This window comes from Excalfactoria chinensis, chromosome 2, assembly GCF_039878825.1.
Source record: "Excalfactoria chinensis isolate bCotChi1 chromosome 2, bCotChi1.hap2, whole genome shotgun sequence".
Taxonomy (NCBI): domain Eukaryota; kingdom Metazoa; phylum Chordata; class Aves; order Galliformes; family Phasianidae; genus Excalfactoria; species Excalfactoria chinensis.
In genome coordinates, this window is record NC_092826.1 from 103234194 (window position 1) to 103251718 (window position 17525).

Sequence of the window (17525 nt, forward strand, 5' to 3'; positions counted from 1 at the left end):
AAATACACACAGGTTCACTTGTTGAAAATAATAATAATAATAATAATAATAATAATAATAATAATAAAAAGTCGATAATAATTTTAATAAGAAATATTCAGACAAACCGCCTGTAATACAGAAATACCCCGGGAAAACAAATCCCCGAGTAGTTCTTTTTGATTACACAAGGAATTAAGCCACCAAAGGTATGGAAAAGGAAGGGAGGAATCTCCACAGCTTCCCATGCAACAAAATGGCTGAGGAGATGCCAGACCTCCCCGCATTGCTCTCAGGTAACTGAGAAACCTCCCTTCGTCCCCTCCGAGAGCACGGCGAGGGGACATCTCACCATCCCCCTCCCCCGTCCCGCCGCGGGGGCCGAGCCCCGTCAGCCTGGCTGGGGGTGGGCGGGCGGCAGAGCCCGGCCCTAAAGGAGAGCCGCCGCCTCCCAGCCCGCTCCTCGCGTCATTTCCATCTCTTCACCTTTACCCGGGAGCGGCCAACCAGCGGGCGCGGCGCCGGGCCCCGCTCACCTGCTGCCGGCGGCGGGGGCGGAGCGGCGGCGGGCTCCCCGCGGTGAGGTTCCCGGCGGCGGCACGATGGTGTGCGGCGGTTTCGCCTGCTCCAAGAACTGCCTCTGCGCCCTCAACCTGCTCTACACGGTGCGTGGGTCCGGGTAGGACGGAGGCGGCTGCTTCGGGTTTGTCGTCGCGGGGACGCGGCTTTCCAGGATCGAAATCCAGAGCTCAGCCCAGGCCGGGCGGCCTTCAGCCTGCCAGGCCCCGCTTGGCTCCGCAGAGGGGAATCCTGGTGTGAGTGAGCGGGATGGGGTCGGTTGTTCCGAGGGTTTGAAACAAGTGCCTTCCTGCGGGGAGCTCCGCGTGGGCGCGCTGAGCCGCACAAAGGGGCTGAGCGGGGTCAGGACACGCCTTGCAGCGGGAGGTGAGCGCCTGTGCCTGCCCGCCTTGCTGCTGTGAGCTGATAGAACCCATTTCCGTACCCCAAGGTAGATGCCCGATTTCTTCTGGGCGAGGTTCAGGATGTATTTCCAATAGAAAACTGTAAAATCTTCAATTGCAGCGTATATATATATATATATATGTATATGTATGTATTTCTCTTTATCTGTTTTCAAATGGCACAGAAATAGAAAGAAACGGGGTTGTGTGTAATGGCTTCCTCTTGCAGAGCTTCTGGAAAGGTAATACATGGTTCCTGTTGGCAGCCCTGTGTTGGACAGCCGTGCTCAGGGGTGTTGCACAGCGCTGAAATTGGGTGAGCTGGGGCTGGCAGGCAGTGCCTGTGCTTTCCTGATATCAGCCTGATCCCTTCGTGGAAGTAAGGCAGGAGAGCAGGCAGGTCTTATCGTTGCTCATCAGAACAAACAGTTCTCATAGACAGCAGTTATTGGACCTGATGGTAATCCCTAGGACAGAGCATGAGTGGATGTAGAAGGGCCTGTGTTGAAGCCAGAATTGCTTATTAATGAGCATCACCTTGTATTTTAAATACATTGCCTTGGAAAGGAGCAGAACAAAACCCTTTAGCATTGGGGAGGCTGTGCTGTTGCATGTGTTGCTTGGCGGAGTTGCAGAACAGAGATGTCCCTAAAACAATCTTTGAAGCATGCATAGTGTGCCTGGCTTACCTGCTGGAAGTCACCCATGGTCTCTGTGACACTGTATTGCCCATGCCAGCCCTCACCAGAGCAGAAGGGCCAAGTAGGCATGGCCTCATTTGCTATCCATTTTTGCAGGTAAGCTTAGCATATGTAGACTCCTCAAGGTGAAGGATTGCTCCACCCCAATTAGTCTTTCAAACTAACCAGAGGTAACGCAAAAGGCTTCTTTTTTTTCTTGCCCCTCTCCCCCTTTTTTTAAGCAGTACTTTTGAGTGACAGAAGGTTGACAGAAATCCAGATGGCTCTTTCTAATATAATGCATACACAGATCTCATTTTGAAATGCTGTGGTCAGTGGGTACTGTTTTTTTCTGAAGATATCGTCGCTTGCTCTTACAGCCAAAAACTAACCAGATCAAAAGGAACTGGTAGGTCTTTTGAGCACATTTAGCCTTGAAAAGGGATGATCTGATTCCTGAGACCTCCATGCTTCCCTTTGTAATACCTGCACAGTGTACCTGGATCTTGCCTGATGGCTCTGAGCAGAATTTACTTTGTGGGTGTCACTTGGTATTTTTCCATGCACATAACATATGCTTTTCTAAGAGGAAGGAATGACTTGAAATCAGAGTAACTAGAACATCCACCTGTTATTTCTTGTGTTGCCTATTAAGGACAGGCAAATTCGAAATGAACGCTTTTCATTCCTGAGTTGCAGAAATAACATATGAAATGTTTAGTAAGCCTGGAGGAACTGATCTTGCAGAATGCATGGACTTCTCTGTTTCTGGGCTAAATAAAACCCTGACAGTGTAACAACTGGGTTTTTCCAAATGGGAAAAACACATGGAAGACCACCAGAATAAGAAGTTAGTCTTTTTAAGCAGCAATAATTCACAGCAGTAATTGGTGGGAGGACCAGTGGGAGAGGTAGAAGCTCGGTTAGGTAATGCTTGAATATTTTTCCTGCTAGCATTGATTTGTGTCTGTGTCATGTGCTTGGAATGAATTATCCCTCAGAATTAGCGTCAGGGATTGCAATTTGTATTCTGCTTTTTTTTTGTATTTTTATTTAATTTTTAATTTTTTAATAATTCTGGAGTATCTGGGATTTCAAAACAATGAATTAGGATATGGGAGACTGATCTTGTTGTTGATGCTGTCCTGATCTACTTTTTATGGTAGTGCACTAAGGAAAAATATGCTGTGGCAGTGATTAATCAGTTACTGGTTTAAGACAAGAAGCTAAAAACCAACTAAGCTAATTGCTCGCTTTCCTTTCAGATGACATTTGCTGCCTGATGCTCTTTGGTTCTTCTCTGGTCTAAATATCCTTAGGCTCTGATTCCACTTTTAAATTTGTCTTATATGAACAAGTCTGGTATCTATGCTGAGTCTTGCTGACTTCATATGATTCCTCACGTGTACAAGAAAAGTAACTGATGCTGTTGACTTTGTATGCATAAAGTGAAATATATTTCTGGAGTTAGGTGGAAGAGCTGTTTGTCTGCATGGAAGTACTAGCCTTGGGTATCTGACCAATTTTATCTTTATGTAGTTGATCATATTCTCGTTTCCCTTTGGTTGGCAGACCAGTGCAATCTGTTCAAAATGGCTGCCCACAGAGGTCAGCAGCTTTCAAGGATGTGCACACATAACTAAAGCCTTCTTAACTCTCTTCTATTTGTTGACACAATAGAGGGGAGAGATGCCATCCAGTGGGACCTGGACATAATCAAAGAGTGGGCACAAAAGAACCGAATGAGGTTTAATCAAGGCTGTGCAAGGTGTTACGCTTGGGTTGAGGAAATCTGAGATAGGAGTACAGACTGGGAAAAGAACTCACTGAGAGCAGAGAAGGACTTGAGTGTCCTGATGACAAAGAGCTGGACTTGAACCAGCAGTGTGTACTTTCAGCCCCGGAAGGCCAACAGTATCCTCAGCTGTATCAAAAGAGCAGCAGCCAGCAGGGTGAGGGAGGTGAGCATCCCTCTCTACTCTACCCTTGCAAGGCCTTACTTGGAGTACTGAGCCCAGACCTGGGGCCCTCAGTACAGTAGGGATGTGGAACTGTTATAGCAGGTCCAGAGGAGGGCCATGAAGATGATCAGAGGTCTGGAGCACCTCTCATGTGAAGAAAGGTTGAGGGAGTTGGGTTTGTTAAGCTTGGAGAATAGCAGGCTCTGAGGAGACATCATTGCAGTCTTCCAGTACTTTAGGGGCATGGACAACTTCATAAAGACAAAATTGGTCAGATACCCTTACAAGCGGGTGGGGGACTGACTCGCTGTGTGGTCTGATAATGATAGGAGAAGATGGAATGGCTTCAGTCTATAAGAGGGGAGTTTTATCTTAGGTGTTTGGAACTGATTCTTTGCTCAGAGGGTTGGTAAGGCTGTCTGGAGAAGATGTGAATTCTGATGTCTGGCAGAGTTCAAGGCCAGGTTGGATGGAATCCTGGGCAGCCTGAGCTGGTGGGTGGCAGCCCTGTCCATGGCAGCAGGTTTGGAAGTAAAAAGATTAGAGGAGACCTTAAAGACTAAGCAATTCTGTGATTATCTTCCAGGTTCTAAGAACCCTGGTGGTTGCTGACTTCACCAATATTTGCTCACTTTACTCAGACAAGGATTTCCTTAAGCAGACAGTGTTTCTCCCAAGGAAGGCTTGAGTAATTCTGTTCAAGTGTGAACAGTTGATATCTTATTTCAAATCAGATTCTCAGAAAGGAAAGGGAAATTCCCATGGCCTGGCAAATGATGAAAGGTAGAAGTGGTAGCTGGGCCACAGGATTAAATGTATACAAATTAGAGTGTGTGCCCCGGTGGCGCAGCGGTAGAATTCCCGTTTGCAACACCAGGGGGCCCGGGTTCGAATCCCCCCTGTGGAGCAGGGGGTAGAAGTGCCGCTCTGCTACACAGAGGGCTCGAATCCCGGGAGTTGGACTCGATGATCTCTAAGGTCCCTTCCAACTCGCACAATACTATGATACTATGATATGATATGATATGATGATAGAGTTAAAAAAAATACAGTTCATTTGGTTGGTAGGTGCTGCTTTTATCACCTGAGCAGCCAATGAATTCTTTCTGCAGCAGCAAATATCACGTATTTTCCTTTGTTTTGATGAGCAGGCTTCTGGTTTTTCTCAAACCTAGAAGTGGCTATTTGCCATTAAGGTTATGTATATCTTTAGTACCACAGAGTTAGTGTCATAAGAGCATCCATATTTCCTTATAACATTAGAAAGAACCTTATTAAAGTCACTCATCTTTTATAGTACTTTTCTCTGAACTTGTTTCTAGCCTGCCTATTCAGTGCACTGTTCTTTGCATCGCTTCAAACTATTGGAATTCAAGTTTTTTCTTTATTTTCCCTCCTATTTCTGTCTGTCCTCTCAGTGCAGTTATTGCTCTGTTCATGCTATCTGTTACCTTTGTTAAGATTGCTTTCCTTGTATTAGGTAAATATGCATAGATGGGGAGAAAAAGTCCCTCATTTGGGCAGCTGTGCCTGGCATTTCCAGTCCGTGTTTCAGAGTGCAGTGCCAAGAGCTTGCCCCAGCGACAGCCCATGTTGGGCTGGCTGACTCCTTGTCCCTGCTGGGCGCTCAGCACACAGGGCAGCTTTCCTAGGAGCTACCTCTGCCTTTTCCAAGGACGCTTCACAAGGCATTGCTATGAGCTGTGCCATCTATTCTTGATGCGCAAATCAGGCAGCGGTACATAAGCTCCCAAGCACATGGCAGGGGGAGGTCAGTGTTGGTCACGTGGACTTAGTCTGTTTGTTTTCGTTGGCTTTTTGAGAAGGTTTCTGTGGTTGTGCTTCAGAATACAAAAGAGTGACTACAGCAAAAAAAAAAATAATAACAGAACTTTTTTTCTTCAGGAAGCGTGCTCAGGTGTGCTGTGTGTCAGCTGGTATCCAAAATGACAGTCATTTGTGGTGTGGGAGGAGAAGGTTACATGGAACATGGCATGGCTTGATATCACTGATATTTTCAGCCATTCTAGCAGTGCGAGTAGCCACGATCATAGTTTAAAACAAGCACGGATTAGAGAAGCCCTTGGACTGTTCAGTAGTAGCTCTAAATCATTAACTGTAGCTTACATTATTGATTATCTACTGCTATTTTCAGGTTGAGAGAGAGCCATGTTTGAAAGAAGGATCTGTGAGATCACTGGGCTTCCTGAAAACGTTCCCATCTCAAATTAAATAAGTAAACATTATGGCTGATAAGTGTTCCTGCCACACAGCTTCAAGGCTTCAATTTCCAAAAATGGGGCAGAAAATAGGTTAAATCCCATTGCTATTTTAACATTAAAGAAGCTCGTTACGTGATCAACAATAATTTGATAATAATTATTGGCCAATAGCATGAAGAACTCTGTACTCAGCCATCTGACCAAAGGAGCTGGGTTCTGAGATAAGAGATGGGAATGCTGCCTTTCACATAAATGTCTTGCTCCACATCATGTCCTTTCAGCTCTTCAGTAACCAGACTGCTGATTGTTCCCCACTAATTCTCAGGAAGGTGAAAGATTCTGCTATCTATTGGGAATCTTTTGGAAGATGTTGAGCCCCAGCTTTGGTTTTGATAAAGCTGGAGAAGTACTGTGAGGAGATAAAGTTGCTTACAGATTGGACAGCTTGCAATTGTGGTAGAAATGGGTTTCACTTAGTCTTATTTTGTTAGAGGTGAACGTTGTGCTGCCTGCTGTATTAACAGATGAAGTACAGGGGGCCAGAGGAATTGTCTTCTGGATTCTCTATTGCTGTGCAGAAATGATTGAGCAAGTTGAAGTGGAGCGCAGTAGAAATCTGACATCAAAATCAATACCGATTGAGATTTAAATTCTGAAGCACTCTTAAAATAGGTGTTGTGAATATGAATTCACAAACAGAGGAAGGGGTTAAGCAGGCTGGATATCAATGCATGTAACCTCTCTGATTTTAGTTCCTGTTCCATATGCAGCCTGACTGTTCGCCTCTAAATATTTCCTTTGCTGATAGCCGTGTGAATGCTGTATAATCTCTTTACCCAGAAGTGCTGAGGCCATATTTCTTGAAATTTAAGTGTTTAATTTACAAACTCCTTTTTGGGCTGAGGCTACAAGAAAACACCGCAAGCACTAAATTCTGTGTATGACTTGCTTCCTGGCAAGCAAGCAGTCCAACCTAGATGAAGTGCTGAAAAGTTGCTAGTCAGTCAAAATAGCAGATTTGTTTATGACATGCCATTGAGGGAAGGAGGAACTGTTCTGGGCATCAGAATTGTTTGTCGGTGATGTGGTTGAGTGATTTCTCTGTATCTTGGTTTCTTTTAGTAACGAGGAGTGTAACCTTGAGGAGAAGTACACAGGGGATAAGTGTGATGAGAAATGTATTTATCCAGTGTAGTAGTGGGGTGAATGAGGAACCATGCGAGCAGGAGAACTTGAACATCAGAGATATTGCAAAATAACAATTTATAGATTAAGAAGAAATTATTTTTGACAGAAGCTGAAGCCATCATGAGTTTGCTGGTCTTCTTCTCCAGTTAACTTACTGTTAACACAGTTAAGGCATTAGCTGTTATGATGTTTGTAAGGGAAGAGGAAACAAGCAGACAACTCTACAAATTACTATTTTAAACCTGTCTAAAAGTAAAGAAGACAGCAGATTCTCATAACTTGTAATATCCTTTAAGTGTGACATATATATGTATATGTGTACATATAACAACACCAACAAACACAACAAAAAACAATACATTAATATGTAATGGAAGATACTTAGAATGGAGTCTGATCCCTTCCACTGATCTTGAGCTTAAAGTCCCTAAAACCTCACTTATGGAGACATTGACATGAGATTAACATCTCGTCTGCAGGCATTACGCTTTGTTTTCTTAATTATCTTTTTCAGACTGCATAGTATTTGACCTCACAGTGAAAACTACTGCACTTCTCTTAGGACTCAAGCTGCCTGGAGCTCTGCTCAGGGAAAGCATTTACTTAATTTCAAATGAATGAGTGGTATATTGGATTATGTTAAGTCTTTGCTTGTGCGTACATTTTTAAACAAGGTTGCTGGAGTTTGTAATGGTGAAGTTACCGTGTAGCAGATGAGGGTTTGCAATTCAGAGTGCTTCTGTTAATTATCTGCACACGCTTCCTCTGGCTCTGTTTTTTCCAGTTTGGGGACTGTGTGTGCCTGTAGTATCTTTGTGAGACAGCTTTCACTAGTTTGAGATCATTTGCTCTTAATGCCTGTTTACTCCCTATGTAAACTTGCCTTAAGTGGATGGGACCATTTATATCACTGTGCAAGTACTTCTGAAGAATCATTCATTTCTCTTTTATTGAGGACAGCTTGTAAGAAGAGGAAAGGAAAGAGGACAGAGTTTTAGGAGGTGGTTGCAGTCTATATTTAATTAAGTGGTTCATAATAGTCCTTTGTCAGTGCTAAATCTGGCCCCTGTTCTTTTGGTAAACCTTCAATTTCTAGTGAGGAGAGTAGCAAAGTTTCTGCAGTGGAGCAGCCAGTGGTGGTGTGGGAGCATTGGCTGGGAGCAATTTTGGAGCTCATCTGCTCTGGGCAGGACTGTAAGTAGTGCTGACTTACCAGCGTTTATCTATCTGAGTCTTGAGAATCTTTGAGAAGCACCAAACCAACTTGCAGATTAATTTTATTATATTTTTTCTGATGTCCACAAGCCTTCAAGCCATTGCCTTGTGGCTGTTGCACTTGTTTTGCTGTCAGTCAGTCCTGAGAAGAGTTTGCCTCCCTTGTTTATGCCATGCTCCTTCATTTTCAGCTGCTATTAGGTTATCCTTGAACTACTACCTCTTTGTCAGACTGAACAAACCCAGCTCCACCACACTGATTTTCAGACATCACCTTTGAGGCTCCAGGCCATTTGGTGACCCTTTCCAGCTTCTCCCATTCCTTTTTGACCTTGGAGATTTGAAATAGGATGGTGGTGAAGCTGCAGTGTGAGTTTCCTTTGATCCCACTCCTCTTGGCTTTCCTTTTGTGGCAAGAGCAGACTCTTGGCTCCCATTCCACTTGGCAGTCTGTGTGATCTGCAGCTCTATCTCAGCAAGGCTGCTCAGCCAGTCTGTTCCCAAGATGCACAGATGCAATCCCAGCGCAGAATTTTGCACCTTGTGAGATTTCTCTTGGCTCACTCCTCAAGTTCATCAGGCCTGTCTGAACTGAATCTGTGCTACTTGAAGAGCTGGTTGCTCTTTATTTTTCAGTATCATTCACTGATTTTCTAAGGATTCACTTCATCTCACTGCTCAATTTGTCAATAAAGGCTCTGATTAATATTGACCCCTCTATGAACCCACTTACCAGCTTCCAACTGGATGCTGAGCCATCTAGCACTAGCCTTTAGCACAGCAGTCCATCCAGTCTCCATTCAGTTGTACAGTCCATTCCACTCTTCCAGTCTACACTTGCTCAGCTTACTAATGAGAGTACTGTGGGAAAATGGATTCTGGTCGTATTCAGTAGAAACTGGGCTGTGCTTTGGTCTATTTCTGGTAGGTTTAGTAGGCAAATATTTGAAACATCATTAATGAAGGCTAATTTTACATAACCTAAGATTTATGTAGATGAAATGTCATTTCATCTATGTTGGAAATGTAGATCAGAAAGCTTATTGGAAACTCATGTTTCCAGTTTCCAAGAATGTCATTATTTTGTCTGAGAGTAGTCTCCCAAGGCTGCTGCTGTGAAATGGCACTGCAGAACTGCATATAGGTGCATTGTTCATTCTGTTAAGCAATGAATAACAGGGAAAAATGCTTTTATTCTTCTGGGGTGGGCTTTGGAGACAAAAGAGTTGAAATGCTCAGTTTACACAGTGGAGTTTATTTCCTGAATATCTGTTTCTGAGCAATTAATTACACCTGCAGTGCAAGTTGATAATTGCTGACCTGCACGTCTGATATTTCCTTGGCAGCCACCTGTTGAGCAGGTAAAGAGAAGCCAGAAGGGATGATTCTGAGTGTCAAACCAAGCCTGAAGATGAAGGATTAACAACCATTTATTTCATCTTTCTTTCAAGGTGCAGAGGGAGACACGAGCTTAATCCTAAGTCTGTTTTGAAAAATGGCTTTCTGTCTCCATGTCAGTTTTAAAATGCAAGGTCAATTTTGCACATTTTCAAGTGGGCAGGAGTAAAGTAGTTGACAGTGACTTTGATCCATGTGATGTGTGACTGATTGGATGAAGTACATTGCTTGCTAGCCAGAGTCCAGTGACATGTCCAGTTTTAGATTTAGTGTATAACTCTTTCTACCAGAAAAGCTTTTTGGCAAGAGAGTCACAGTAATAACTTGTAATGTCACACGCCTTACTTTCATGTACATGTCTTTTGAGTAATGGAAGTTGAGGGAATTAACAGCAGCAAGAACTGGTAAACTGCTGCTCCAACACTGCGTGTATCTAACAGATATTTTAGGCACAGATTTTAGTTCTGATTTTCATTTTTGTAAGAATAAAATTGATTTGATCATTTTAGACTTAACAAATAACTGAACAAAGATCTGAACAAAATTTCAAGCATAGCTGAGGCAAGAGAAAGAGGCCTTGATGAAAGTGATTAGGAGATGCTTTTCCTGCTTTTTCTGCTTTCCTTTGTGAAATGAGCTGAAATGTAACATGTTCTGAGATGACACCTTCAAGAGTTGTGTGGTGGCAGTGAGAGTTCAATGCTTTGAAGCTTGATGTTTAGTAAGGGATGTAGAATTATAGAAGCATTTGGGATGAAAGGGACATACAGAGGTCTTCTAGTCCAACCCTCCTGCAATGAACGAGGATATCTGCAGCTAGATCTGGTTGCTTAGGGCCCCGACCAGCCTGACTCAGCCCTTTCTGATTGGAAATTGAGTTACGTGATTTCTTCTGTTCTTCACTTCTGATGCTTATGCAGTAAGATAACTCTTCCCAGTGGTATCAGACAATGCAATAAAGTGAGTGGGCATAGATTAGGATGGATAGATCTTAACTGATTAGAAAAGCTAATTTTTATCAATAACATTTTGCAGTTCATAGCCCTGTGCTGCAGACAATCAGAAAACCTGTCTGTGTTGGAGCCAAGGCTTTTTTGTTGTTTCCTTTCTTCTTCCCTGTAGTTTAGACTCATAAAAACTTGGCACAGCGTTTTGGTTTTAACTGAATGTGATGATTAAGGCTTTTTGTTTAGGGGAAACAAAACTAATGTGAATTAATCCTAAAGCTGTACTTGTGATTGAAAAATTTCCTTGACTTTGATACCATTCTTTTGTCACTTCATGTGGTGAAAGGAAAATGTAGGTATGGCAGATACCCTTGTATTTTTGTGGCCTGCCTTAAATTTTTCCTGAGGATTACTAGCGTGTAAAAACTTTTCTGAGGTGTTGTCCTCTTTGAACACCAGTGGAAGAAACACCCGCTGTGTTTTGATCTTGATGAGCATCACAACTTGTTTTACATCTTCCTTGATATTCTCTAAGATTTCCATGTTTCAAAAGCAGCATTACACAGGCCAGTCTTCTGAAAGGTATTGCAGCTGAAAAATACATCCTTGCCTGTTTTGTGTTGAAACCTAGAAAAGTTGCCTGCTTTAGGGTAAACACACTGAAATGATGGCTAAAAAAATCCCTCTGGATAAGCAGTAAAATGTCATAATACACCTTGTTTGGACAGAAACCAGCAAGCAAGCATAAATGCGTGCTCTGTATTTGGTGTGGAGTAAAATCATGCAGTTGGACTAAATTGAGCACATACTGGTTTTGATAACGGTACAACTTCTGGGTATTTTCTGGCAAGGTCAAACGTAAATTTTAACCTCCCAAGTTAAGCTGATGCTGTATAACAGAATGTAATGGATAATGTTATGCTTAAGTCTGACTGGTTTGGATGAGAGCATTAAGCATCCTGTGTGTTGGTCATCTGGGTTGGCTTTGTCTGCTGCTTACCTCCTGCTGTAACTCACTGCAAGATTTTTTTTGTAGCTTTTCATGTTGGATTTATTTATTTATTTATTTTTCCCATGTTTTTGGCATGGAGGCAGGAAAGGCTGGAGCTTTCTGCTTGCATAAACAATAAATTCCAGTAAAGAAACTGAGACAGATTCCACTTACCCTCCCTGAATACCATCTTTTAAAGGAAGGAAATAGCATAAGAGTGCTTTGAGCACTGAAATAGGAATGACTTCATAGTAGAGCTATTTTCCTGACTAATTATGTAGCAAAGACAGGACACCTTTATTGTTTCATGACATGCAGTCCTTGAGATACAGGTCTGAAAAATATATTTGTGTGACCTTGTTAACTTCTGCGTTATATCATATGCATATATATATATATACACACACACGTATGAACTATATGTATATACAGTAAATTTTGGCAGTGTGCTCTTTTCCATGTCCAGAGCTGTGCAGCCATGCTTTCTTTAACTATAGTATATTTCAGAATTCATCTGGGATTTTCATTCTTCTGTTCTATGAATTAAAGCTGATGATTTTTATCTTATTTGTCAATTCCATTATAATCCACACAAACTCAGTGTCTCTAGTCAATCACTGATACACAACACAGCTTGTCTGGTAGGTAGGCTAAGCTAAAACAACTCCACATTGACAGTGGTGAAGAAGATGTGTGCCTTAAAACATCTGGTACTAAAGTCACCTCTAGGATAAAGTGGAGAATTGGTTTGTTGAGGATTGTGCTGCATCTCTTTGTGCTGGAAAGAATGGTACCTTTCTGAAAACAGCTTTAATGTAAAGAATGTAGATGTGTGTAGACTGAGCCTCTTCTACATGCACGCTAACTCTGTTTTCTCTTCCCTCCAGTTGGTGAGCCTGCTGCTGATTGGAATTGCAGCATGGGGAATTGGCTTTGGCCTCATCTCTAGTTTCAGAGTTGTTGGAGTGGCAATTGCTGTGGGCATCTTCCTCTTCTTCATTGCCTTAGTTGGATTGATTGGTGCAGTGAAACATCACCAAGTGTTGCTGTTCTTTGTATCCTTCAGTGTATTACATGGATCACAGTTTGGTTCAAGTTACGTAAATCATCTGCTCCGGTGGGCAAAGACTCTTGTGGAAGGCAGAAATTCAGTCTTGTTTTGGTCTAATGCAGTCTGAATTGAACATAATTCCCAGCTTCACAGCCCTCTCTTCCCCTTCTTTTTTTTTTTTTTTTTTTTTTTTCACTCTGAAGACAAAAATGGTCCCTTTCTAAAAACCTAGAATCATAAATCCTTCTCGTTGTGTGCTCAACCCTAAAGCAACTTCCAGTATGTGAACTACTAATGTGGTTCAACAGTGGAGGACAATGATATAGACAGTGAAATGATTGGAGCTGGCAGAGAAATGCATACTCATATGTGCTGCCAATAAGCACTTTCTTTTCATACCTACTTTTTAATTGTGAACTCAGATTAGAAATGAGCACAGGCCATCTCAGCATGGTGCTTTACTGTCGCTTTTTGTGTTACTGACACTGCATAAGCAGCCTGTGATACTGCCTTGCATAACAAACTTGTTCTGTGCAGATGAGAGAAAAGATTAAATCAGATAATATTCTTAGTTTTCTGGTTGTGGGCTCCAAATAAATAACATCCTCCGCTTTGATACAATTTAATCTTTTCCACATCTAGTCAGAATTTGTCCGTAGGTTTTTTCTTTTTGTTTCAAATGACCTGATGTAATCCAATGGTTATGTACTCTATAAGCAAAATCTTTGAGAATGCATCTTTAACTACTGCTTCCAGTACATGATTATTCTTTTGCTAGTCTTCATTGTCCAGTTTTCTGTCTCCTGTGCCTGTTTGGCGCTGAACAAGGAACAACAGGTAAGAAATACTTTCTGATTTCTCAGTTAATCTATAGCATAACATTATTTTTATTACATGCACACAAGCATGCGTGTGCATACATACAGTTATATGTAGCCTTCCTCTAAATGAAGAATGTATATTTTAAGAAAATCTGCCTTCAAAAAACGTAGTCATTTGGTTTGGGAAAGACCTTCAGGATCATCAAGTCCAGCCACAAATCTGACCCACTACGTCCCATTACTAATCCATGTCTCCTAGTGGCTTGTCCACTTGTCTCTTAAATCCCTGCCTTTCAGCTGTCTTTTAAAAATTGTTTTGGTTTTAAAGTTTCTGTCTAGGTTTTTGGTTACAAGTGTAGCAGCATAGTATCTTGACTATATCATGTGTTCATCAGTTCCAAATAAACTGATGAAATCTACAGTAATGTTCTTACGTAATTGAAAAGGTGGTGACTGTATTAGGTACAGACCAGATCTGTGGGAAAGACAACTTCTGTGGGATATGGAGAATAATCTTTAGTGCATAAAGAAGGGGCAAGACTATAGTGACAAAATGGTCTACTTCCTCTATGTGTAACAGAGTGGTTTGTTTAAAATCTGAGCCATCCCAGTTAGATTAGTCATATGTCCCACTACTAGTGCTCTTCCCAGGTGTAGTAAGAAGACTGGAAGAAAATGAGTTATGACTGTAAACTTGCTGTTGCTAGGTGTTGCAATCTCATTAGCTATCCAGACTGTTTGAATGTCAAAGTCATTTTTTAATATATTATCCTGTTAGACATGGGGATCTGAAGGTTTTAATTATTGTAATTGTAAAATGTTATGTAATTGGTGGAGCGAAACTGGGTAAGCACAGCAGTTTGTGTTTTGTGACTTCTTTCCATTGAATAGGCAGACACAAGTAAGGTTTATGTTTGAGATATATTTGGAAAACTCCTGTTTTGACTCTTGTGCAGACAACAAAAAGGGATCATCTACTTTGCCTAGTATATTGCTTTCTATTGAGATAGAAAGCAGTTCAATTAATGTGTGTTTGCTTATACCTTCTAGAGTCAACTTCTAGAGGTGGGATGGAACAACACTAAAAGTGCAAGAACAGATCTTGAGAGAAATCTGAATTGTTGTGGATTCAGATTTTTTGACCCGAATGAAACCTGCTCTTCTGTAAGTTCTTTCTCCCATTGTGTTTGTTCCAAAATGTGTAATTTCTTTCCTAGTTGAAGGCAGAGGTTTTTAACAAATCTTTAAATTTGTTGTCACAATGGTCCTAAAGTCCTTCCTTAACTTGCTGGACACTTTATTGCAGAGCACTCTTTAAAGGTTGTATTCTGTCGTTATTTCTGTACTTGCTTTCCTGGAGTCTTAAAATCCCTAAAGTTTTGCCCATGGTTTGCAGTCTGCTACAGAGCTAACAAAATACGGTCAATCAGCAAAGCATCATCAAAAAATGGGATGCAATTCTCTGTCTGTTTCTGTTACAGGATTGCTTTAGAAGTCACCAGTGTCAACCATGTGCACCGATAATAGAAGAATATTCTGGAATGGTGCTCAGATTTGTTGGAGGCATAGGACTCTTCTTCAGTTTCACAGAGGTAAATGAATAGATTAGAAAATTGAGTGTTTTCCTCTCACCATCTTTAAAAATAAATAAATAAATAAATGAAAGCCTTAAAGTTTAGGGGTTTTATTACAGGAAATTACTGTGCCCCTGGTGGCGCAGTGGTATAAAGTGCTGCTTGCGGCACCGAAGGGCCTGGGTTCGAATCTCCCCTGTGGAGCAGGGGGTAGAAGTGCCGCTTCACTACACAGGGGGCTCGAAACCTGGGAGTTGGACTCGATGATCTCTAAGGTCCCTTCCAACTCGCACGATACTATGATACTCTGATACTATGATACTATGAAATTCCACTGTTGTCTCAGGAGTCAATTCTAATTAGGTAAATCAGCTTGTTGAAATCTGACCAAAAAAAAGAGCTGGGAGTATTTACAGCTTTATTTTTTTTTCTTTGTTTATTTACACTACAAACCATTGACTAGACCCCTCATTGAAATGCAGTATTGCAGGTTTTGCAGAAAGTTAACTCATTTGGTTTACTGTTACCCAAAAGTAATGGACATGATGTTGCTTTTTGTTTGTTTCCCCCTGGCCTTTGGGCTCCACACCCCATCTTTCCAAGCTCTTTGTTTTTAGGTTGGTTTTGTGTGTTTTTTGGAAGGGGGGTTGGAGAAGGAAGGGATTTTCTTTGGTGCCCCGTGTATTGCATAGGGGCAGTTTGATGATGGCTGGATATTTTAAGCATTAGGTTTAAAATATATAAATAAGTATATGTGCTTTATTAGTGAATAAAAATCCTCAGAGCAGATCTTCCATAACATGTTAAAATTCTGCTTCTCCTGTGTTGTGCAGTGTTCAGGCCATAGCTGTTACATCAGTAAGAGATATATCACCTAAAGCAGAACCCATCTCTCACTTCTGCCCACATTTATTTACTATAAATTTGAGGCTTCTCTTCCTGGGGTTTGGAGCTAAAGAGGGGAAAGGACAGAATTTGAAAATGTACTGGAGAAATAGCCTTGTTCTTAAGCTGTAGCTGTAGAATGAAAGAAGTTTGGAGGATGTTACTTTATTTATCATTATCCTAAAAAGAGTTTTATAAGTTTTTATCATTTAAAGAGGGGAAAGAACAACGATAGATGCTCCTATTCTAAATACTCTTCAAACATTTTTTTTCTGTGTTGCTGGATAGATCTTTCTGAGGAAGTTGCATTCTTTTCCTAATTAAGAAAGTTGTGTGGGGTTGTGCAATTTTAGCAGCAGTAAAATATCCTACACTCATGCTGTAAATTCATTATTAGAATTTTACATTTAAAATAAGTTTTCTAAAACTTTTGAAAGGTAGGAGGGAGACCTTAATAATATCTGTGTTTTCCTTTCAGATTCTGGGAGTCTGGCTGACCTACAGATACAGGAACCAAAAGGATCCCCGTGCAAACCCCAGCGCTTTTCTTTGATAAGTTTATAAAGGACTGAATCTTCTTTGTGCATCCTCTACTTCAGAATACTAGATCTCCATAGTTTAGTGTTTTCCTGTAGTAGGAATACTCTGTGTACCAGAAGGAAAATTTACCTTCCATATGAAGTTTGCAGTTTTCATCTTTAAATATTCACTGTTTTTCTTACAAGAATCACTATCTTGAAGTAGATCAGTGTATTCAGTAGCTGGGCAGAATCAGAATGCTGTTCTGAGCTGATTAAATAATTTTGTTAAAGACTTTGGTAGTTGGTGTGGTGAACTCTATTCAGTGAGTTTTGTAGCACTACTGGCTTCTCTGGTGTCCAAAAAAACCCAAGTGTTATCTGCTGTATTCATTAACTACAAAAATTCACCTAATTTCTCATTAAAGTGACAAAAATAAATGGTGGGTGTCTAATACTTGTTTGATTGTTTGTATGATTTGATTAGGGTTTAGGATGAGTTCTAGTTGCATTGTGTCTAAATAACAGTCTCACTCTCTTGTCAAGGTTATAAAAAAGCTGAAGTTGTTGTTTCGTTATTTTCTGTAGTGCACATAAGTGACTACTGTAATCTTCACTCCTCCCCTTCCCTGTTTGCTGTGGTGATGTGGTAGGTTTAGATTTCTTTTCAAAAATAAAAGTACTTTATTTTTTACTGGATATTTTCACTATGAGAACAATGAATGAATGTAATCTGCAGGTAATCAACTTGATCCTGTTTTTTTTCTTTGACATCTGAATGAAGTTTGGTATTTGCACGACATCAGAGTTGGTAGTGATCTATCATCTGGTTCATGTGATAAACTTGACTTGGTGTTTGGAAAGTTGTACAAATATTTTTACAGGTGGTGTAAAATTATTCTTGCAATAATTTAGCAGTATGTATTTCTCTGTTGTCCACCTAAAAGTCTTGATTTGATGAGAGATTGAACACCAGAGAGGGGAGGAGGGGAAACCAACTGTGTTTTCCACTAATTTGTTTTAAAAAGAGTAAAGAATTAAAGTGAAAATGTGTATCATTCACATGCTGAGTGCTGTCTGAGCAGAAAGAAAGTACAGTTCCTGGTCCAGCCTCTAACAGAAGTGATAGATGA

At 41.1% G+C, this 17525-nt stretch overlaps 1 protein-coding gene across 1 annotated transcript; it reads left to right on the plus strand.

Annotated features, from left to right (window-relative positions):
- The first annotated feature begins 426 nt into the window (after positions 1–426).
- On the plus strand, positions 427–17091 carry TSPAN13 (tetraspanin 13). Its single transcript, XM_072329807.1, has 6 exons — positions 427–644; positions 12431–12598; positions 13351–13431; positions 14466–14579; positions 14897–15007; positions 16353–17091. Exons 1-6 carry the CDS (start codon positions 582–584, stop codon positions 16425–16427), a joined length of 612 nt encoding a protein of 203 aa, XP_072185908.1. The 5' UTR covers positions 427–581; the 3' UTR covers positions 16428–17091.
- The last annotated feature ends 434 nt before the right edge of the window (positions 17092–17525 follow it).

Bases quoted from the DNA above. Each gene is read 5' to 3' on its own strand.
- TSPAN13 (XM_072329807.1), top strand. From the start codon at position 582: ATGGTGTGCGGCGGTTTCGCCTGCTCCAAGAACTGCCTCTGCGCCCTC. The intron at 13,432-14,465 runs GTAAGAAATACT...TATACCTTCTAG, and splicing joins CGCTGAACAAGGAACAACAG to AGTCAACTTCTAGAGGTGGG. The intron at 15,008-16,352 runs GTAAATGAATAG...TTTTCCTTTCAG, and splicing joins TCTTCTTCAGTTTCACAGAG to ATTCTGGGAGTCTGGCTGAC.